This window comes from Felis catus, chromosome B1 (genome assembly GCF_018350175.1).
Source record: "Felis catus isolate Fca126 chromosome B1, F.catus_Fca126_mat1.0, whole genome shotgun sequence".
NCBI classification, from domain to species: domain Eukaryota; kingdom Metazoa; phylum Chordata; class Mammalia; order Carnivora; family Felidae; genus Felis; species Felis catus.
Genome location: NC_058371.1, coordinates 132,167,285 through 132,190,453, shown reverse-complemented (window position 1 = coordinate 132,190,453; position 23,169 = coordinate 132,167,285). Strand labels below are relative to the sequence as shown.

Here is a 23,169-nt window from a genome sequence, read left to right as displayed (position 1 = left end):
AGAATTAAGGGAGATATGTAATGGTCACAGTTTTGGGGGGAGGGGTGCTTCTTCTATGAGAAAAGATGCTGCTGTATATATTTTCATATACATACCTTGGCATTCATGGGTCAAAGTTTGGTTTGTACACTCCATACCTAGTTTTGGCATTGATAGGTTGTAGGATATGTATGTGTTCTTTATTGATAGTGACAAACTGTCTTCCAAAATGGTTGGACTAATTTAAATCCTTTCCAAGTCACGATGAGAGTACCTGTTGCTCCAAGTCTGGTTTTAAAATTTAGAAAATATTTTCAGTATTAAATGATATCAAATTATGATTTTAACTCTATTTCCCTGGTTCTAATGCATTAGAGCATGTTGTCATGTTTATAATTGCAGTATTTGTTTCTTGTGTCAAAGGTCTGTGTGACTTTCATTCAGTTTAAATGTATTTGACTTTTTTTAAATTGCTTATAGGGGTTCTTTTTATGTTGTAAATCAGTCCTTTGTCAATTGTATGTGTTGCAAATGTCATATCCCAGTTTGTAGCTTGGCTTTTCACTTTGTGGTGTTTTCTTTTTTTTATCAACCCCCATTCTTAATCTTTTTTTAAATGTTTGTTTATTTTGAGAGAGAGAGCATGTGCATGTGGAGGGGCAGTGGGGAGAAAGAGAGGGAGAGAGTCCCAAGCAGGCTATGCACTGTCAGCATAGAGCCCAATGTGGGGCTCACTCTCATGAAAAGTGAGATCATGACCTGAGCCGAAATCAAGAGTCAGACACTTAACCAACTGACCCACCCAGACACCCCAACCACGTTCTTAATTTTAATACAGATAAATTTGATAATCTAGTCTTTTATAGTTTTTACTCTTTGTGTCTTATTCTAAGCTTTTTTTTTCTTCCAAGTTTTTAAATTATTACCATAAATCAGGAGGTCTTTGTGGAAAGGACCAGAGAGTAGTAAGTATTTTAGACTTTGTTAGGCATATCTGTTATAGCTACAACTATTACACTCTGCGGTAACATCATGAAAGCAGCCATAGGCAGTACAAAAATGAATGCGTGGGTGACCTCTGGGTGGCTCAGTAGTTTGAGCATCCAACTTCGGATCAGTTCATGATCTCAGTTTGTGAGTTGAGCCCCGTGTCAGGCTCTGTGCTGACAGCTCAGAATCTTGAGCCTGCTTCGGATTCTGTGTCTCTGTCTCTCTCTGCCCCTCCCCTGCTTACTCTTTGTCTCTTTCTCTCTCTCAAAAATAAATAAACGTCAAAAAAATTATTTAAAAAAATTTAAAAAGAGTGGGTGAGGCTGTGTTCCAATAAGATTTTGGCCTGAAAGCTGCTCTAGATAGTGTTGTAACAGAAGTGACAGTTGGAGCCCAAGGGAGAGGTTAAACAGAGTCCCATATAACTATGTCTAATATTTAAAAGGTTAGAAACCTGGCCAAAAAACTGGAATAAATATACTCTGAAATAAAATATTCTCTACCCACTCACCTTGATAAATAAACCTTCCTAATGACTGGGGAGGATTTAAATTTAGAAATCTTGGACTCCTTATGGAGTTTTTCACTGAAAGGTGGAGGTTCAAGGCAGATGCCTCCATATGTCCTCTTCTTTTCCTCCCTTGGTTTTGTCCCACACTAGAGGTATCATGTACCCACGTGTGGCCATATGTCCACAACCCATACGTCTGCATTCCGTCCCTGCCTCCGTGACAGCTGCACCTTAGCCACCTTTGGAGCACCAGAACCTAGGACTGTGCTCACCTGTAATACAGTCTACTCTCGAGAAACCACGCAGGGGAAGAGGTCTGTGCATGTAGTCAGGGCCCCTTGCTCTGCAGACTTCTTATCTTAGTTTTACTTTTTTGAGAAAGGGCTTGGCTGGAGGAAGGCCAGGGCAAGGACCTATAAGTCATGGATCCAGAGCAGAAAGCCACTCATATCCAGGTCTAAAGGGAGTATTGATTTTGGCTTTGCCTTTCAGAATTTGGTGTTTGATCCAATTGGAAATTTATGTTAAACTTATTATTTTATTATTTTCCATATGAAAATAATTACCAAGCATCCCTTACTGAAATCCTGTCCTTTCCCTGCTGATAGGCAATGCAAACAAACAAACAGAACTCTTACTGGGAATTTGATTAGAGTTGCATTGAATCTATATTTCACTTTGGGGAGAATTGATCTCTTTACTATTATGAATTTTCATGGTGTCTGTTTCTTCCACTTATTAGATAGTCTTTAAAGTCTTTCAAAAAAATTGTGTTATTTTACTATGAAAGTCTGGGATATGTTTAGCTAAATCTGTTTCACTATATTTAGTTTTTTTAGATTTTATAGATGGTATCTTTTAAAAATTATATTATCTGTTGGTTTGTAGGGATGCATTAGTTTTTGAATATTTTTATATAGCCAGCAAATTTGATAAATTTCACATTCTTATCTAGTAATTTACCTGTAGGTTCTCTTGTATTTCCTGTGTGTGCAATCATGTATTTGAGAAAAATACTTTTTTTTCTTTCTAATTCACATACATTTTATTTCTTTCCTTTGCCATGTTGCATTGGCTAAGCCTTCGTGTACTTTGGTACAGTCCCTGTTGAATAGAAGTGTTGGTCATAATAGGTTCCTTATCTTGTTTGTGATTTTATTTATTTTTAGGTATTTTATTAAAACAATTTTTTTGTATATGTTTATTTATTTTGGAGAGAGAGAGAGAGAGACCACATGAGTGGGGGAGGAGGAGCAGAAAGAAAGGGGGACAGAGCATCCAAAGCAGGCTCTGTACTGACAGCAGAGAGCCCAATGTGGGGCTCAAAACCACGAACTGTGAGATCATGACCTGAGCCAAAGTTGGACGCTTAATGACTGAGCCATCCGGGTGCCCCTAAGCATTTTAAGTTATCTCTGTATCCAGCGTGAGGCTTGAACCCCAAGATCAAGAGTCACATGCTCCACTGACTGAGCCAGCCAGGTGCCCCTTGTTTGTGATTTTAAAGGAAAAATTTGAATATCACTATTAAATAGAATGTTTAGGGTTTTTGAAAATAACCTATCAAGGATGTTCTTAAATTGTTACCATTTTTTTTTTTAATTTTTTTTTTTTCAACGTTTATTTATTTTTGGGACAGAGAGAGACAGAGCATGAACGGGGGAGGGGCAGAGAGAGAGGGAGACACAGAATCGGAAACAGGCTCCAGGCTCTGAGCTGTCAGCCCAGAGCCCGACGCGGGGCTCGAACTCACGGACCGCGAGATCGTGACCTGGCTGAAGTCGGACGCTTAACCGACTGCACCACCCAGGCGCCCCTTAAATTGTTACCATTTTAAATCCAAACAAATGTTGACTTCCTCCCTTCCTACTGAAATTCCAGTTTATATGTTAGACCATCTCACTCTGTCTTCCATGTCTCTTAACCTTTCTGTCCTATTTTCTGTCTCTGATTGCATCCCATTCTGGATGATTTCTTCAGCCATATCTTTCCATGAATTCTCTTTTCAGTAATTTTGCCTGCTAATAAAACTGCCCTTTGAGTTTTTATTTCAAGTAATTAGTGTTTTTCACTTGCAGAAGTTTTTCACTTGCAGAATTGTTTTTTTGAAACTTTTTATTCTTGGTCATTATTTATGGTATCTTCATCTTGCCTTTATCTTCAGGCTTCCATTTTTCCTTAATTAAATCTCTAGAAGTTATACCTTTGGTATGTGAAGTCTTTACAGGCCAGCTTTGTCCTCTCTTGCTTCTGTTGAATCTTCCTTACAGCGCCTTCGTTATTGTGTGTTTTATGACTCTGTGTGTGCGTGCGTGTGTGTGTGTGTTTGTGTGTGTGTGTTCATGTTCATGTTCCTTGGAACATTATCTTTTGGAATTCTTTGAGGGCTGTTTCTCCAGGGAGAATTCGCTTCTGCCAGGAGACACCACTTTGGTTTGGTACTACTTTCTTTCTTTTTTTTCTTTTCTTTTGTTTTTTGTTTTTTTTTTTTAAGTAATCTCTATACCCAGTGCAGGGCTTGAACCCACAACCTCAAGATCAAGAGTCGCACACTCCACTGACTGTGCCAGCCAGGCACCCCTTGACATGTTTTTTTAATGCATTTAGTTTCACCACTTAAATTTAAACTTTTGTTTTCTCTTGGAAACCGAAATTTAAACTTTTAAATTTAAATTTTCAGTTTCTCTTGGAAAACTAAAGCATTTAGGAAAAGGGGTCTGATACTGTTATTGTTTTTTTCAGGTGAGACATGAATTCTGCAATTTGGTAGTCTCCTCTATACCTTACTGTCTTACACTCAGCAGGCCTCATTTGTTAAGACACCATCAAGATCCTGTAGGCATTACATCTGTGATGCCTGGTTTAATCCAGTCCCCGTTCAATAAATCAATACAGTTGGGCCCAAAGAAGTGAAAAGAGTTGCTCAAGTAACTTAAAAACAACTTAACCACTTGGCAGTTTGGTACTACTTTAAATTAAATTCTTGATTTGAAGCTCTTTAGATCTCTAGGTATGGTGTGAATGCAGTGTGCGAATTTTCAGGAAAGTCCTTTTGTGAGTGCAAATACTGTAGGTGATATTTTTTCCACAGCTTGGCACCGTTTTAACTAGCTGCAGTTCCCTTCATGGGCTTGAGTCAAGGTGTGGGGGTGGGTTGATGTAGGAATGGAGGAAAGAGCCTGTTCATTTCTAGTTTACCCTCACTGTGATGGTTCAGCCCTTTTGGATCCCAGATTTATGAGGTGGTGTTCTATTATTGGCTCTATAATTTGAACAGTCTGGGTTTTGTCTCCTCTCTCCAAAGCCCCAGCCATTGCAAACCGAAGTTCAGGTCACCAGTTCTGGCAAATGTTTTCAAGGCAAATGCCACCTTCACTTTGTTTTTGATGTGATTATTTCATATTTACTTATAGTATTAGTGTTGAATTAAAAATATTTGTTCACACTTTCTCCTGTATTTCTGGTTGTTTTCAGTGAATCAAGGTAGCTAATCTGTCATACTGCTAAACAAAAAGAATTCTGCCACACTGCTAAAAAGCAGTGCCTATCCTTGACTATCTTTAGAAGTTTTATACAAAAGAGAAAGATTAGTAAAAGAAAATAATTTGGGTTTTGCAAACTTGAGAAATTTACTGAAGAGCTCAGTGAAAATGTATTCTAATGAGCTTTTTTCACTTAAAAAAGAGAATCCTGGGGCATGTGGGTGGCTCAGTTGATTAAGTCCGACTTCAGCTCAGGTCATGATCTCACAGCTTGTGGGTTTGAGCCCTGCATCAGGCTCTGTACTGACAGCTCAGAGTCTGGAGCCTGCTTCGGATTCTGTATCTCTGTCTCTCTCTGCCCCTTCCCTGCTCACGCTCTGTCTCTCTCTTTTTCAAAAGTAAACATTGAAAAATTAAAAAAAAAAATGCTGAGAAATACTGAACACCAAAAGAAATCGTCAAGGGATCTTGCTTTATCCTTTTGACTCTGACAGTGACATCAGATTGTCACTACCTACCCCCCCCCCCAACCTCAAAAGGGAGACTGCAAGAAACCACAAGGATAAAGCGGTCACTTTTTCCATAATTGGGGATGTTAAGGCTGTTGACTGTGGAAGGCTGAGAGCAGGATCCAGAGGACCGTATTCACGGTTGAAACAGCTTCACAATGCTTTTGGTGTTGGTACTGGGAGGCTTGGATCATTTGGGGTCTGGGCCAGGATCAGTAAGAATATTCCAGGTGAATGGTCTTAGCTTACACAGCTAAGAGGGGCTTTTAGAAGACCTGTTGAAAATTAGTCATTTAGGCTAGGACTGTGTCCAACCAGGTCACTCGACATGATGGTCACTCATGTCGAAAGCATCTAGTGTCATTATGAGTGACTTCACTGACTGATGGTTAGCACTATTCCGGGTTCCCATGTACATGTCAAAATAAATAACTCTGGTCATCTTAAGGGATGGAAGGCTGCAAAATTCCCCTATGTGTTCAGGAGGGGAATGTTCCACATATGCCTTGCCAGAGGGGAACATCTGTAAATGGTATGCTGTTAAGCTGTGAAGAATATGGCCTAAAATTGGGCCTCAAGACTACTTTGGATTCATACTGCAGTGTATTTTTCTTTGGACCTAAAATTCTTTACAACATTTCTATGAATTAAAAGTAAGTAGGAGTTATCATATCATCAATTTCTGCTATTACAGGTATTCTTCATGTTCCTGAAAATGTGGGGCTTTGTCAGTGGAGGAATTGGATAGAACTTTATTCTGCTCATTGAAAGACTATGTAATTTATTTATTCTGCTAATCTAATTAATAGCCCTAAAGCAAAATTGTCTTCATTTATAAAACTTTCTCACGGGCCGTATTTTATTTAAGGTAAACCAGGCTAAATGTCAACTGCCCGAAAATATTTTCAAAATAAACGAACTTACACAATGGCTTGATTTTTATGGGGATGCATATAGAAGGTCTTCTTGGAGAGTGAACAACTTGGTAAGTATGGCATGTTTCTTTTTTGCTTTTATTTTTATTTTTTTAAAGATTTAATTTTTTTAAAAGTGATCTATACCTAGTGTGGGACTCGAACTCACAACCCTCAGATCGAGTCACAGGCTCCACTGACTGAGCCAGCCAGGTGCCACAAGTATGGCACGTTTAAAGGAGGAAAGTTGACCATCATTGAGTTAATATAGGTATTTGTGCTATAACATTGTGCATGAGTTTCCAAATATCCTTGTATTCTGCAGAATTGCTCAGTAGGAGTAACAGGACTTCTGGGAAAAGCAAGACAGACCCCTCAAAACCAATGCAGTTTTGTAGAACCTTAATGGAAAAGTGGTTGCTACCTTAAATCATGTGGCGCAGCCACAGGCAAGCAGCTTGTGGAGAGTGCCAGAAGAGTATGAATCGCACAAGACAAAAGGGTGGGATTCTATCCACACTCCTAAGTAGAGGACTGGTGATGTGGAGCTCACATAGATGCGAGTGGGGCTCTGCCTGTAGGTACAGGGCAGCATGCCTCATCAGGAGCCAGCAGGACAGGGCTGCAGCTTTGTCGGTTGCTCCAGGTAGAAATACTCCTTTTTTATTTTCTTAAAATAAAGCTAATGAGCTGTTGCTGCCAGTTCAACAGCTGACCTGAGGTTTTCTCCTTCTGTCTGAAGGCTGTAATTGTGCTGCTAGCACAGACTGGCAGAAATCCTGTATGAGCTCCTCAGCTATCCACATTATATCATTCCCCTGTTTACTAAATGCATCTGAACTAATTTGCATTTCAGAAGTGCAGATTGTAGCAGAACATATTCTTTGGGAAAACATCTGGAGTTTATAATTAATTGCTAAATTAAATGAGTGCTGATAATACTAGGTTTATATACCTTTTATTGATACATACAAAACATTTTCATAGAATTTTATATATTTAAGTACTGCTGACCAGCAATTTGGATTGCTTTGGCTGTAAGAACTGAGACCACAAACTACCAGGGGTTTAAGGATGTGAGCTAAGGTCTAAGATTTCTCTGTCCTTTGAGTTGTCAGAATTCTCATCATTTCTATTTTTAGGACACTTCAGTAGACACTCCGTATCCTGTCATATTCAGTCATTTTCCGTTTATCTTTAATATTTTGTCAAAAATCAAACTACTATATGCAGATTCACTTTTAAAAATACAGGTATGTATGTCTTTGTCTTTGTCTTTATTAAATTAAATGATAAATGCCTTCATAAGTATACAGTATTTTAGGGGTTGATAAGGGAGCTACCCACTGGTAAGACCAATGGTTGTAACATTCATGGAGCTTAGACTAATAAAGATGGCAAGAAAGACAGTCATCATTTGGATTGGCTTGGCCTTGAGGCACATTAAGGCCTCAGTAGTGAAGGGTAGTGGATGGGCAGCTGACCTAATTTCTAGGGCTTTTACTTGAGGTTGGAGCCTCTCTACAGGTCTTCTGAATGGGACTTAGAGAGGCATAGCAGACTTGGGTTTGATTGGGATTAGCACCAGTATTTAAGGAGGCCCAGTCTAATAATAGTAATAGTAATAATAATTATAATAATAATAATAATAATAACATAGAAGTGGGAATACAGGTGACAGGATTCTTGAAATGCAGACACACATAAATGGATGATACTCTGATGATACCATGATAAAGGTTTGTAAAAATATCCCCTTTTCAATGAACTATCATCAGGTGAGTTGGTTCTGTTTGTCAGCATATCTGGAAAAGTGATTTTGAATTTAAAACTGGACAATTGAAAATGCCTAGGGAGAGGAGCCTGGGTGGTTCAGTCGGTTAAGTATCTGACTCTTGATATTAGCTCAGGTCATGATCTCACGGTTTGTGAGAAGGAACCCCTCATTGTGTTCTGTGCTGATAGCATGGAGTCTGCTTGGGATCCTCTCTCACCCTCTCTCTCTATCACTCCCCCACTTGTGTGCGCACTCTGTCTCAAAATAAATATTAAAATAAAAATTTTTAAATATTAAAAATATTTAAAAAAAGAAAACGCTTAGGGAAGTTTAAGTGCCCAAGAGCCTTAGTTCTTATCACTTTTATATATGCATCCATGTATGTATATATATGAGTAATATTTAAATGTATGTCATAAAAGTAGATACTTCTACATAATGAAGTTAACCATTATAAAACAAAATAGGAAACTGATTTATGAGTATGACCATTAATGAACTATTTAACAGGAAAATGAAAGGAAAAAGATACAACAACTTTTTTTTTTCATTTTTTCAACTCTTGTAGCTGTTCTCTCCTAATTTTTATTTATTTTTATTTTTTTAAGAAAGAGTGAGAGGGGCGCCTGGGTGGCGCAGTCGGTTAAGTGTCCGACTTCAGCCAGGTCACGATCTCGCGGTCCGAGCCCCGCGTCAGGCTCTGGGCTGATGGCTCAGAGCCTGGAGCCTGTTTCCGATTCTGTGTCTCCCTCTCTCTCTGCCCCTCCCCCGTTCATGCTCTGTCTCTCTCTGTCCCAAAAATAAAAAAATAAACGTTGCAAAAATAAAAAAATAAAAAAAAAAAAAAAGAAAGAGTGAGAGTGTGAACAAGGGAGAGGGACAGAGGGAGAGAGAGAAAGAGAATATTAAGCAGACTCCATGCTCAGCACCAGTGTGGGGCTCCATCCCATGACCCTGGGATCAGGTTTGACCTGAGCCAAAATCAAGAGTTGAGCTCAACCGACTGAGCCACCTAGGGTGCCCCTCTCCTAATTTTAAACAGGCCTCCAGTAATAATTTTATGGAACTGATATTTGTTGTTTCGTCAAGAGCCTTAGACTTTAATGATCTCAAATTGCCATTTGGTCAGATAGATAGTCTTTGTGTGTGTGTGTGTGTGTGTGTGTGTGTGTGTGTCTTGTCTCTCTTGGTGTCTCCTATATAACTTCTTAGATCATCTTTAAAATCTCTTGTTGGGTTTTCCTCTGAGATTAGGATGACTTCAGAGAGGTCTCTCATACCTGAACTTTTCCTGCAGCATGCTTGCTTGCTTTCTTTTTCTATTTTTTTTTTTAATCTTATTTTAGAGAGCGCACAAGCATGGGAGAGGGACAGAGGGAGAGCGAGAACCCTGAACAGCCTCCATGCTGAGCACATAGCCTGACATGGGGCTCGATCCCACAACCCTGGGATCATGACCTGAGCCGACATTAGTTGGGCGCTCAATCGACTGAGACACCCTGGTGCCCCACCTGCTTTCTTTCTAAGCTACTGAGATGCTTTTCCAAGTGAGAATGTTCTGTTCAGCATACTGCTTTAGTATCTGCTAATTCTTCTCTTAGCCTAATCATGGTAATTAGCTTTGGTAACCTGAAGTATTAATAATTGTGTTTGCAGGATAAAGTGGACCAATAGAGCCCACAGTTGGTCACTTCCCTGCTGACCCTGGTTGGCTCCACAAAGCTTTTCATTCCTTTGGTGTTTCTTCTGCTTACTGAGTGTGAATACTGAATGTATAGCTTCTCTCCGGTGGCATATGTAAACAAAGCTCTTTTCATAAATGTTTGTGATGTGCACTCATGATAAATTGAACCAGTTTATTCCCATTTGTAAATTCCTACTTAGAGCAAATGGTGAAATGAAGTGAAACATTGGTTTTCCTAGGAGAAAAAATTTAGAGCTTGTATGCGGCTGGCCGGAGTTGTGGAACACGGAAGGTCCGAATTATCTTTGTTGCCTACATTCAATCTGACAGTCAGAAGGAATCACTTGATTGAGGATGTTTTGAGTCACCTAAATCAGTTTGAGAACGAAGATCTGAGGAGGGAGTTAATGGTAAAGTATAATTCTCAATATTTTTGCTGCAGAGAGAAGGAAGATCTAAAAAGATGTAACCGTGGTTCTTCCAGAGAAGAAATTACTTTATTTTTATTTTTATTTTTATTTTTATTTTTATTTAATAAACTCCTTTACAAAGGAGCTCCTAAAGGGCTTCCCTGACCAGGGGTCCTTGAATCTTCAGTCTCAGAGACTACAGCTGGAGTTAGAAGCTTATAGTTGGGAACTTGCTTTGTCAGACAAGACCAGGTTATTGAGCTTGTCCTGAACTTTGCCTTTGGGCCACTTCTTCTTTTTGGCCTTGCCCCATATTTGTTCACTGGGTCTTTGTCTTTTTTTGGCTGGCTTTCCAGCATCTTTCTTCTTGTTATCTTTGGGCAGCTGTGAGGAAAAGGGGGAATGCAGCCAGGTCACAAGGCAGCCCCACGCTCCCCCTGTCACTGCACTTCCCACCCCACCCCCCCAACCCCCCGCCTCGCCTGAGAGGAACTGCTTCCACATATTCTCCACATAGATCGTTAAAAAAAATCTAAGACTCATTATGCGAATTTTACCTGTGCCAGCCAGCCAGTCCACAGAATTATTTAAGTTCCACTTTTATATTTCATCCATTTTATTTATTTGTTTTTTAAATATTTTTATTTATTTTTGAGACAGGGAGAGACAGAGCATGAGCAGGAGAGGGTCAGAGAAAGAGGGAGACACAGAATCTGAAGCAGGCTCTAGGCTCCAAGCTGTCAGCACAGAGCCCAACACGGGGCTTGAACCCACAGACCGTGAGATCATGACGTGAGCTGAAGTCAGACGCTAAACCGACTGAGGCGCCCCATATTTCATACATTTAAAAAACTTAGGTAACATTTGATGAGCAGCGACCACTTTCCAGACTGTGTGAGGCATTTTGTATGTTATCCTATTTAATCTTTCCGAGAATCTTAAGGAGAAAACAGAGGCTTTGTGACATTAAGGAGCTTGTCCACAGGAGGGAGCAGAGGATTTGATACCTGGCCTTACACAGATTTTAAATAACTCACTGAGGTTTTAAAACTTGGATCTCTAGAAAATGGAAGAGACATTCATCCAAACAAACCAGTAAAAGCTGTGGGTGAAGTGCCAGTGGAATATCCTGACAGAAATGTTAAGCAGGCCTTCAGATAGGAGTGTGTGTCAGTCAGGAGAGAAGATAGGATGAGAGTGGATTTGAAGGTTAAATGCCTGTAAGTGATATGTGAAGTTTTAAAGAGAAATCAAACATCCAGGGAAAGAGCAAAAAGAACAGAAATAGCACAGAACCACAGGCATTTCTGGTGTTAAAGCAGCAGGAAAAAGAAGAGAGAAGTAAAAACCCAATTAATGCTTTTTAAGAGAAAGCAAGGGAGGAAAGGGTATGAAGAAAGAAGAGGTGATCAGTAGGGTAAAATGAGTTCATAAAATCAAGGAGAGGAGACCTGAGAACAAGTCCCTGGAATTGGGGTTCACAGGTTCCAGGTCCTCTTGGAGAGAGCATTTAAGCAGAGAAATAGGTTTGGAAGCTGGTGTACACAATTCTCCAGAATTTAGCAACCGTAGAAGCCAGGATTGTCTATATTGAAGGCAAGGAATGTTGAGATTTTTCTTCTTCTTTTAAGAATAAGGGAGACCTTACCACATTTGTACACCAAAGTGAGGGATTCCAAGAAGGAAAGGCAGGAATGAGCGAGTAATCGGAGAAGTAAAGGAGGGTTATGACAGAATCATCCTAGGGAGGAATTGGTGTCAACAGGTGCCTTCTCAGGGAGTAAACAACCAAGCCAATAAATACCTTATGTGTGCTCTGGTTTTTCAGTTTTTTGAAAATTTTTTTATTTCTTTGTTTTTTTCATTATGCTCTAGATACTTTATTATATAATAATGATGCCCATTGAGGTGAGATTAGTAGCTAAAGAAGGCTGGCTCTGAGACTTGACAGACCCAGGATTAAATGGAGGCTGCACCTCTTAGCTGTGTGTCACGTTGGGGAAGTTATTTAAATTCTTGAAGCTTTAACTCTCAACAATAGCCAAATTATGGAAAGAGCCTAAATGTCCATCAACTGATGAATGGATAAAGAAATTGTGGTTTATATACACAATGGAATACTACGTGGCAATGAGAAAGAATGAAATATGGCCCTTTGTAGCAACGTGGATGGAACTGGAGAGTGTGATGCTAAGTGAAATAAGCCATACAGAGAAAGGCAGATACCATATGGTTTCACTCTTATGTGGATCCTGAGAAACTTAACAGAAACCCATGGGGGAGGGGAAGGGAAAAAAAAAAAAGAGGTTAGGGTGGGAGAGAGCCAAAGCATAAGAGACTGTTAAAAACTGAGAACAAACTGAGGGTTGATGGGGGGTGGGAGGGAGGGGAGGGTGGGTGATGGGTATTGAGGAGGGCACCTTTTGGGATGAGCACTGGGTGTTGTATGGAAACCAATTTGACAATAAATTTCATATATTGAAAAAAAAAAGTACCTAGAGGAAAAATAAATAAATAAATTCTTGAAGCTTTATCACCTCATAGAATTAATGGGAAGATTAAATATGGTAATACCATGTTGTTCACCAAATACTTGGGTCTACAGATCATGTTCACTGTAGCTTTTTTTTTTTTAAGTTTTATAAAGCAGTCTCTGTACCCAATAAGAGGCTTAAACTCAGGACCCCAAGATCAAGAGTCACAATCTCTTCCAGCTGAACAGTCGGACACCCCTTACTGTAACTGTTATTAAATGAGCTTTAATACATAGCAATACAGAGCCCTGGAAGTGATGTGTTACTTTTTCTGTTTCCTCAGGTTTCATTTAGTGGAGAAATTGGGCATGACTCTGGAGGAGTCAAGGTAGAATTTTTCCACTGTCTGTTTGAGGAGATGACCCGTCCAGAATATGGGATGTTCACATATCCTGAGGAGGCTTCCTACATGTGGTTTCCTGTCAGGGTAAGTCTTCTCTTTGCTTATGGTTATCATGAAAGCAAATGCATGTCACATACCTTTGAAAATTAGGTTGTCTAGACTGTTTCATTTTAGGAGAGGAATTACTGGTACATAGAATTATGGAGATAATCTTCAATTTTAATAAGGTGATGATTTTCTTTAAAATAGAGTCTCTTTCGCTGGGTTCCTATTTCTGACTACATAGGAAAATTTAAGCAGTATTTGTTATTAAGCATTTATAGAATGTATAGATAAAAAAGAACCCTTCCTTTCTCAGGCATTCTTTTTTTTTTTTTTTTTGTTCAGATCTATTTTTCCCAATGAATTTGAAGGCAATGGCTGTGAAAAGAAATTGAGAAAACTTCAGTTTGTATAATTCTATTTCTGTTCCTGTGGCAGAGATTGAAATTGACTTAATGACTATACATAAACTCTAAATATTCTTACGACAAGTTTTTTTATTTTAATTTGTGATTTGATTTTGTGAAAGGGTGAAAAGGTGTACCTAATATAAAAATTTTGTTTTACTTGTAAAAATTATAACACATTAGGTTTTTTGTTTTTTGTTTTTTTCTCTTTGCAGCCTAAATTTGAGAAGAAGAGATATTTCTTCTTTGGGGTTCTGTGTGGACTTTCTCTGTTCAATTTCAATGTTGCCAACATCCCTTTTCCACTGGCCCTGTTTAAGAAACTGTTGAACCAGGCGCCATCACTGGAAGACTTAAAAGAACTTAGCCCTGTTTTGGGAAAGTAAGTAAACATAGTTCTTTTTCTAGAACTTTTTCTAGATATAGGCATACCTTTTACTATTTTGTTGTGCTTCACAGTTAGTAGCATTTTTTTTACAAATTGAAGGTTTGTGGCAACCCATGTCAAGGCATTTTTCCAACAGCATTTGCTGACTTTGTGTCTCTGTGTCACATTTTGGTAATGTTCGTAGTATTTCAAAATTTTCCATTATATTTGTTATGGTGATGTGTGATCAGTAACTAAAACTTGATGAGAACTCAGAGGATAGTTATACTTTTATCAATAAAGTATTTTTAAATTAAGGTATGCACATTGTTTTTTTAGATATAATGCTATTGAATACTTAATAGAATACAGTATATGTGCAAACATAACTTTTATATGCACTGAGAAAACAAATAATCCTTTTGACTTACTCTGTTGGGATAACTGCTTTATTATGGTGGTCTTGAACCAAACTACAGTATCTCCAAGGTGTTCCTGTAAATATTTAAACACACACACCCTAATAGTATTTTCATGTTCAACATTGTAGGTACTTTTTTTTTTTGAGACAGAGAGAGCAAGAGCAGGCAAGGGGCAGAGAGAAAGGGAGAGAGAACCCCAAGCAGGCTCCACACTGCACAGAGCCCAGTGTGGGCTCAATCCCAGGACATTCCACTAGCTGAGCCACACAGGCACCCCCATTGTAGATACTTTAAATCAATTTTAATTTTGGAAAGAATTGTTGGATAATAATTGAACTTTCTAAAATGAAGACAAGTTGATTTTCCTCCTCTCCTCAGTGCTTGCATTAATCTTTGCACTTTACTTGTGTAGAAACAGTCATGGACAGAGCATAAGTTATACCATGGTGCGAAATCTGCAAGTGATGTTTATTTTAAATCTCATTTCATATCATCACCTTTAAAGTGAAAACTTAGTTCTAAGTTAAAAAGCCAAGCTACCACCTCACAAAAAAATACTGGTAAGAGAAAGGGGTAATAGCCCTGCTGTATAAAGTGTTCCTATACATTCATAAGAAAAATTGGCAAAGTATACAAGAAGACAACCCACACAAAATTTAGAATGGCTTAATCTCCCCAGTCATCCTAGAATACAGATTGAAATCAGAGGCTGATTTGTGCTTTAGACTGACAGATTGAAATACTGATGCTGTATAGTGTTTGTGAGGATTTGGGAAAAGTTTTGTTCTAATTTCAGGTATTAATAGCAGACATGTAAATTGGTGGTTCCTTTTCAGAGAACAGTATGGTAGTACTTAATCTGAATCGAAAATGTGTTTGCCTCTTTGACTTAGCAGTTGTACTTCTAGGCATTTTACTTTCAGAAATAATACAACCATGCAAGGATTTTTCCATACAAATGTGTATTGTATTACATAGTCCATAATGCGTGGAATACCTGAATGTTTTTCAGTAAAGGAATTCTGTATTTTTGACTTATTTATGCAATGGAATCCTATGTAGATTTTCAAAAGAATGAGAATAGTAGTATGGTCCTATCATTGTTAGTATCCCCATTTCACAGATGAGGAAACTGAAACAGACAGGTTAGGTAACTTGTCCCAGACTCCATAGGGACAAAACCATGAAATTGAACATAGTCTATCTCCAGCATCCAACTTTAAAAAAAATTTGTTTTTTAATATTTGTTATTTATTTTTGAGAGAGAGAGCACACGGTCACAAGCCGGGGGGGGCGCACAGAGAGAGGGAGAGAAGAATCCCAAGCAGGCTCCATGCCATCAGAGCAGAGCCCGATGCAGGGCTCAAACTCATGAACTGTGAGATCATGACCTGAGCCAAAATGAAGAGTAGGACACTTAACCAATTGAGCCACTCAAGTGCTCCCGTCATCCAACTGTTAATCACTATACTAATTATACTATTGATAAGGAAAAAGTATCAAAAGTACAAGATTTGGAGAGGAGGAAATAAATGTATTATTTTTTCCTAGAACAATGAAAATGATGTAATAATACTAATGCCTAAGAAGACTTAATAAACTTAAAACACATCAACATTAGTACATGTAAAGATCATTATATCGGTATGCATGTTTTTCACACTTTTAGGTCTAAAGACTTAAAAAGTATTGAAGACCCCAAAGAGCTTATCCTTATGTTGTTTGTATTTGTCAGTATTTACAGTATTAGAAATTAAAGGTGATAAATGTTTTAAATAGAAGATACATAAACATTCATTCTATTAGCTATCACATAATATAGCCTCTGGAAAACTGCCTTCTATACTTAAGACAGAATGTGAAAAAAGTGAGTAATATTTTGGTATGATTATGAAAATAGTTTTGACCTCATAGGTCACTTGTGAAGTCCTTAGAGATTTCCAGAAGTTGCTGGTCTGGGTCACACATGGAAAGCCACTGATCTTGGTATTCAGTGAAACTCCAGTTTTAATCTCAGCAGGCTTTCCATGAAATTTCACAAACTGATTATAACATGTATATGGATGAGCGGAAGGCCAAGAACCGCTAGCAGAAAAAGGTGAATAGGGATAGGGAACTTGGCCTACCAGATATTAAGAATTTTTAGAAAGCTGTATTAGGACAGCACAGTAGGAGTGCAGGTCAGAAACTGACCCATGCACCTATGGAACTTGTTAGAGGTAGCATACCAGATTAATGGGAACAGGAGTATCGTCAGTTCAAGCATATGGGAGAAAATGAGAGATGGTAACCTTATGCCATGTACAAAAATCAACTTCGTGTGGATGAAGGACTTAAATATTAAATGCAAACATGTTGAAAATATGGACAGATCTCTTTCTCACCATTGCAGTTTTAATTAAGACATAAAAATAAAAAGTACTAACGTTAAAGGAAAGATTAATAGTGTAACTTCAATAAGATGAAACAATTTATCTGTTCTTCATGAGATCCCTTAACAAAAGGGGAAACGGCACCCTGCAAACTGGTATTTGTAACCCAGTTTGGGGGTGGTAGAAAAATGGGATAGGGGAGGTATCCCATATAAGTAGGTATAAGATATTAGCACTATTTTAGTTTTATTTTTGGAGGCAGCTTCCTTGGTATTCATAAACAGTGTACTGTAGAGGAGGCTTTCATCAGCATATCTTACCTACTACTGCTAGTCTCAGGGTTCATTGACAGTAATGTCTGAACTTTACATCCCTTATGCCTGCTACATTGGGTGCTTAGTAAATGTTAGTTGAATGAATAAATGAGTGAATGAGCAAATATGATGAGATATACAACTTTAAAAATATGTGTGAGGTACCATAGGACAAGAGAGGATGGAGACACAAAAAGACTGTCTGCTATCCATCCTAATATAACCTATATTCACACAGATGCCTTGAAACAGTTAAGGTGATCAAATTCATGTCTGTCTTAAGCTTGATGATATTGGGACAGTAGATGCAGAGAACATTCTGTGACCTTCTCATACCTCAGATTCCCTAAGTGATCCCTGATATTTAGAAAGAGGGTATTTATTCTGTAAGTGAAGTTCAAATTTTAAGTAAAGATAACACTGATTTGAATGAGTTTGGGTATCAGTTACATACATGATCAGTTCTGGGGCACCTGGGTGGCTCAGTAGTTTGGGCGTCTGGCTCTTGATTTCAGCTGAAGTCATGATCTCGTGGTGGATCCGATCCCCACATTGGGCTCTGTGCTGATGGTGGCGGAGCCTGCTTGAGATTTTCTGTCTCCCTCTTTCTCTGCCCCTTCCCTGCTCACATGTGCATGCTCTCTCTCTCAAAAATAAATAAACATTAAAAAAAAATAAAAATAGACTTTCTCTTAAAAGAATACATTATCGATCCTCTAAATAGAAACCTACAATCACTGGGTAAAGGAAGTAAGGATGGAAGGAAGAGAACTTACAGAATTGCAAATACTCATAAACTTCACACTTGTAGTTGGTGTCTGGCTATCAGTACACAGAGAAATGGGCAGTGTTAATTAACTAACTCCCTGACCTCCCACCTTCCGAATAGTCATGCACTTGACATTTATTTTAGATGATCTATCTAGTGATTGATTATTGACCTTTAAATAACAAAATTATTTGTTCTTTAGGAGTTTGCAAACACTTCTGGATGATGAAGGTGATGACTTCGGAGAAGTATTTTATATATATTTTAATGTGAGTAAACTGTAAGAATTGGCTTCATTTAATCTGATTACCCTTTTACATATTTATCTAGGCATGTCACTCTTTAACAAAATAACAGACTTCTGAATTTGTGCAGAAGGGTTTTTCTTTCCTCATTTTTTATGACCTGGGCATATCAGTTAGATTTTACTATGTAACAAACAACAGCTAAATTTAGTGGCTTAAAACAAACAATTCATTGAATTTCTGGAGTGAATTGACTGCTGAGCTGGATGGTTCACACTGGCCTTGGCTTGAATACCTAGTTGTTGGCTGGTTTGTGGGGTATGGGCTGGAACAGCTTTTCTGTTCTAGGGGTTTCTTATTCCCCAGTAGGCTGGTTGAGGTATCCTTACAGAATTGTCTCAGGATTACAAAGAGGTGCAAGCCTCAACATACAAGCTTCTTTTTAAGCTTTTACTTCTGTCAGATCCCATTGGCCAGAGTACCTCACATGGCCACACCCAGCTTCAAGAGCTGAAGATAAAAACTTCTCTTGATCGAGGTGGGCAGGGAGTATTGCAAAGTCACACTGCAAAGAGGCTTGAGTACCAGGCTGGGAAGAATTTGTGGCCATGTTTGCAAATCTACCACGTAGGTCTATACTACATAAAATGATTACTGAGATACGGCAATTTGCCAGTTTTTTTCAGTATGATAAGCTAAAATAGATGATTCTATAAAAATTTGTTTTTCATTCTTCATGATAAAGATAATTTTTCATGTGTTCATACCTTGCTAGTTTTTATGACTAAAATATATAGTTTTACAAGATATGAAGGAAAAGAGGTATGTTTCAAAGTATTTTTATTGATTGTTTAGGATTATTTTGGAGATATCTGAGTTTATTTGTGATTACAGGTGCACTGGGACAAAAATGATGTAGACTTAATTCCTAATGGAAGATGCATAATTGTTGACCAGACTAACAAGTAGGTACAGAGAAGTGAAATACTTGTTTTGTTTATATAATTTTCCATTCCAAATTTATCATTTTTTAATAAGGCAGAGAGTTGGTGTGTGTTGTGTGTATGTGTGTGTCTCCTGGAGTTTATATTCTGGTAAGGAATGAAATGGCTTTCTCAGAGAGGCCTTCCCTTATCTTTTGTCTCTACTTTTTCTTTTCGTATCACTATTACCTACCTTTTGGGTTTATTTGTTTACTATCTGTATTTCCCCCACTACCATGAGCTCCATGAAGGTAGGCACTAGTCATGTTCATCCTTGTATATCTGGTACCTAGAGTGGTCTACAGTGGTGCCTGGTCTGGAGCAGTACTTAGTATCTGTTAATATTATTAGATATTACGATGGTATCTTGAGTTCTCAACACCTTATAGGATGCTATTTTAAAGCCACAGTTTGGGATTATAGAATGTTCCGTTGATAGTTGGTCAGAGAGGCAGAGGGATACCGCCAAGTGAGCACTATGGTGTAAGCCAACTAGTTTTCTTTAATCTTTTTTTTTTTTACAGAGTACAAGTGGGAGGGGGGCAGAGAGAGAGAGAAAGGGATACACAGAATTGGAAGCAGGATCCAGGCTCTGAGCTGTCAGCACAGAGCCTGACGTGGGACTCAAACCCACGAACTATGTAATCATGATGGGAGCCAAAGTCAGATGCTTATCCAGCTGAGCCACCCAGGCACCCCTAGTTTTCTTTAATCTTTTAATCTTTATCTTTAAAAGAGAACTTTGTATTAAAGTAGAACATACAGAAAAGTACGTAAGTATACAGATCAAGAAATAGAAGATTTCCAGTTCTATAATATATTTTATGAGTACTCTCAATTTATCCGTAGTATTATTGATAGACATAAGAAAGTTCTCTGCCTCTTAACTACTTTTTGCCTGATCCCTTTGCCTGTGTTAGCAAATGGCCAGAAGGGGAAAATGTGGAACTCACTTCAGAGGGCTTCCCTTCTGTCTTCATGAAGAGGCCTCTTGAGTCTTGACTCACATTTGGAAGCCTGGAGCTAGATGTGTTTTTGTGTATTATCTGGATTTTTCTAGTTCTTCTCACTGGGAATAATTTGCTATAAGCTACCCCATTGAAGCTAGAAGCAGAAATCCCCCTCTTTATTTGTATTTAACCACAAATACTAATAGTAGTTACTCACTAGCATAAATTCAGACAGCACAGAAGACCATAAAATAAAATAGGAAATTTCCCCCACCTTCTAAGCCCATTCCCCTAAAGCATTAGCAGGTTGGGTGTTATTCTTCCATACTTTTTCTGTTCTAATCTGTGTCATTTCTCTGAACTGTGTGACCTTGAGCAAATATGTACCTTCAGTGTGTCAGTATTTTTACTAAAATGTCCTAACAATCTGCCCTGAGAGTGTTTGAAGATTAAATTAGACAATATATGAAAAATAGCTATATGTACATGGTAAGCACTGTATTGTTAGGGTTTCTAGTTATTTTTATCCTTCCCACTTTCCCTGCCCCCTACCACTTTTGTTCAGGGTATTGCTGTAAGCTGAAATCATTTTTTTGTTTTATTAAAGGAGAGACTATGTTTCCAAGTGTGTCAATTACATCTTCAACATCTCTGTGAAGGCAGTTTATGAAGAATTCCAAAGAGGATTTTACAAAGTGTGTGAGAAGGATATCATTGAATTTTTCCATCCAGAAGAACTGAAGGATGTGATAGTTGGGAATACAGATTATGACTGGGAAACATTTGAAAAGGTAGATCATAAAGGCCTAGAAGTTTGAATTTAAATTTCTTTTTCCTATTTCTCGAGTACTCTTTTTTTGCACTTTTTTTTCTCTAGAATGCACATTATGAAGAAGGATATGACAATTCACATCCTACGATAGTAATGTTTTGGAAGGCTTTACACAAATTGACTTTGGAGGAAAAGAAAAAATTCCTCGGTAGGTATTACATCAGGAGTAGATCTATATCTTATGTCTTTTCTTTGGGCTAAGCAAACCTTGTTTGTCATAGGCACCATTTGCAACAAATCCTAGTATAAGAGCCATTCCTAGTCCAGTTGGATGTTCTCTAGGCCAGGCTGTCCTGACATCAAAAAAATAAATGTTAATATGGGACTTTTTCCCTGTGATTTCAACCCTGCCTATTGCTTTCAAATGTTTCTTCAGTTCTCCATCCAAGTTAGATATTTCTTCTGCTTTCTGTACTTGTGACTCAGTTATTCAGGCTTTGTGGGATTAACCAAGTTTTACAATGTCATGGTCTCCAAGCCTTTTTACCTCACCTTCCACATTTTGATCTCAGTTTCACGCTTATTCGGTTGTTTTTCTACAACTTTGCTTAATGACTTTTTCCCTCTAATTTTCTTACAAAATTTCCATACTTGGTTTTGAGAAACATTTATCTTTTTGTTCTTATTTTTGTAGATAACATGTATGTTGGAAGGCACTCAGACTTCTCCAGAAACCCAGCCTAACTTTCCAATCTTACCTCTTACAAGAAGTTTTTGTTCCAGCCAAACAGTTCCATGGTCTCTACATTCTTAAGCTCCCTTTGTACTCTCCCTCCTCCAGGTTTTCTCTGAAGCTCCTTGCCCTGCCTTGAACCTTCACCCACCTCCTGGTTGCTGCTATAAGCCTTCCCCTCCTTAAAGGTCCATCTCAATTCCGAGCTCTCTGAAGTCTCCCCAGTCATCCCAGCCTGATGGTCTGTCCCTGCTTGAACCACACACAGCAGTTTCCCTCAGGAAGCATTTTATTCCATGGCACCTTGTTTGGCTGTCTTCCACCCTTTTAGTTTTCTTTTGCTATTTGTCTTTTTCTGCATAAGAATATTATATTTCCAGCCAGACTACTGAGCTGCTTGAAGGCAGGGACAGTGTATCAGTTGCTGATGCAGAACTCTGCACATGGGCCCTTAGTAAATGTTTTTCAATAAATACATATATTTTTTCTCCCCATAAACCTTGGTCTCTGGAAAGCAGATCACTCAATATTATTCTTTTTTCTAGTGTTTCTTACAGGAACTGACAGAATTCAAGTAAAAGGTTTAAAGAACATGAAAATAACATTTTGCTGTCCTGAAAATATGAATGAAAAAGATCCCATAAGAGCACAGACATGTATTAGTGTCCTCTACCTTCCTAAATACTCTACGATGGAAAGAGTAGAAGAAGCGCTTCAAGTTGCTATCAACAACAGCAGAGGATTTGGCTGATCCTACCTCACCTTGTTTACCCCTTCAGGGAAATATTTTCAGAAATAAAATTAGGAACTCAAATTAACGTAAAAGCCCTGTTGAGTATTCATTGTGTTTAGCCGCTCTTTTAGAATTATGGTTCTGCATGTGAGACATATTAATAATGATATAGGTGAGGCTGTTGCAACAAGGTGACCCTAAAACACAGTGCATTAAAGAAGACAGAATTTTGTTTTTCTCTCCCGTCTTGGGTGAAGTGGTGCTTCTCCTACTCCCACTGTTCTAATAAAAGATACAAATGACTTTCTTGTTGAAAATGTCAACAAAATTGCCCATTTCTGTCCTAAATCTTCTATATTGCATTTGAAACCATTGACTACTTTCTCCTCAAAACTCATGAACTGCTAGACTGTGACTTTCTTTTTCTTGGCTGCTTTTCATTCCTTCTACATGCATTTATTACACTCCCCTGACCTCCAGTGCTCGTGCAAGCCCATGTCGTCACTGCACACACTCCCATACACTCCACAGCTTTGGTTACGTCTTGTGTGTTGATGGTGCCCACATCTCTCTCTGACCTACAGGAACTTGGTAGATTCCAGCACTACAGCCATTTTTCTGTCTGTGTCTCCCTGCATGTCCCTTGGCTCCTTAACTTCATGTTTAAGAAGAAAATGATCATTTTTCCTGTGTTGCACAGCTTAGAGTGGTACCTCCAGTATTGCCCGGCAGAAGCCTTCAGTCCTCCTCCTTCCTCTTCACAACACACATTCAATAACCAGTCAGGTCTTGACAATTTTAGTTCTTGTGTCTAGATCAACAGTGCCCCAAAGAACTTTCTGTGAGGCTGGGAAACCACACCCCCAATCTGTGCTATTTAATAAGGTAAATGTATGCCATAAAGTTTAGTCTTCAAAGAATTTTGAA

The 23,169-nt window shown here is 38.4% G+C and overlaps 1 protein-coding gene across 2 annotated transcripts in view; it reads left to right on the top strand.

Annotated features, from left to right (window-relative positions):
- The window catches only part of HERC5 (HECT and RLD domain containing E3 ubiquitin protein ligase 5), a 46,473-nt gene extending 24,146 nt beyond the window's left edge, over nt 1-22,327 (top strand). For both annotated transcript variants that reach the window (XM_023252942.2, XM_023252943.2), the window contains exons 14-23: nt 6,340-6,456; nt 7,528-7,638; nt 10,086-10,256; nt 13,074-13,217; nt 13,798-13,964; nt 18,029-18,095; nt 18,966-19,036; nt 20,612-20,795; nt 20,882-20,984; nt 22,055-22,327. In XM_023252942.2, the coding sequence (XP_023108710.1) occupies nt 6,340-6,456; nt 7,528-7,638; nt 10,086-10,256; nt 13,074-13,217; nt 13,798-13,964; nt 18,029-18,095; nt 18,966-19,036; nt 20,612-20,795; nt 20,882-20,984; nt 22,055-22,260 (1,341 nt within the window). In that variant the 3' untranslated portion in view covers nt 22,261-22,327. The remainder of the gene's footprint in view (nt 1-6,339; nt 6,457-7,527; nt 7,639-10,085; nt 10,257-13,073; nt 13,218-13,797; nt 13,965-18,028; nt 18,096-18,965; nt 19,037-20,611; nt 20,796-20,881; nt 20,985-22,054) is intronic.
- Nucleotides 22,328-23,169: the final 842 nt, after the last annotated feature.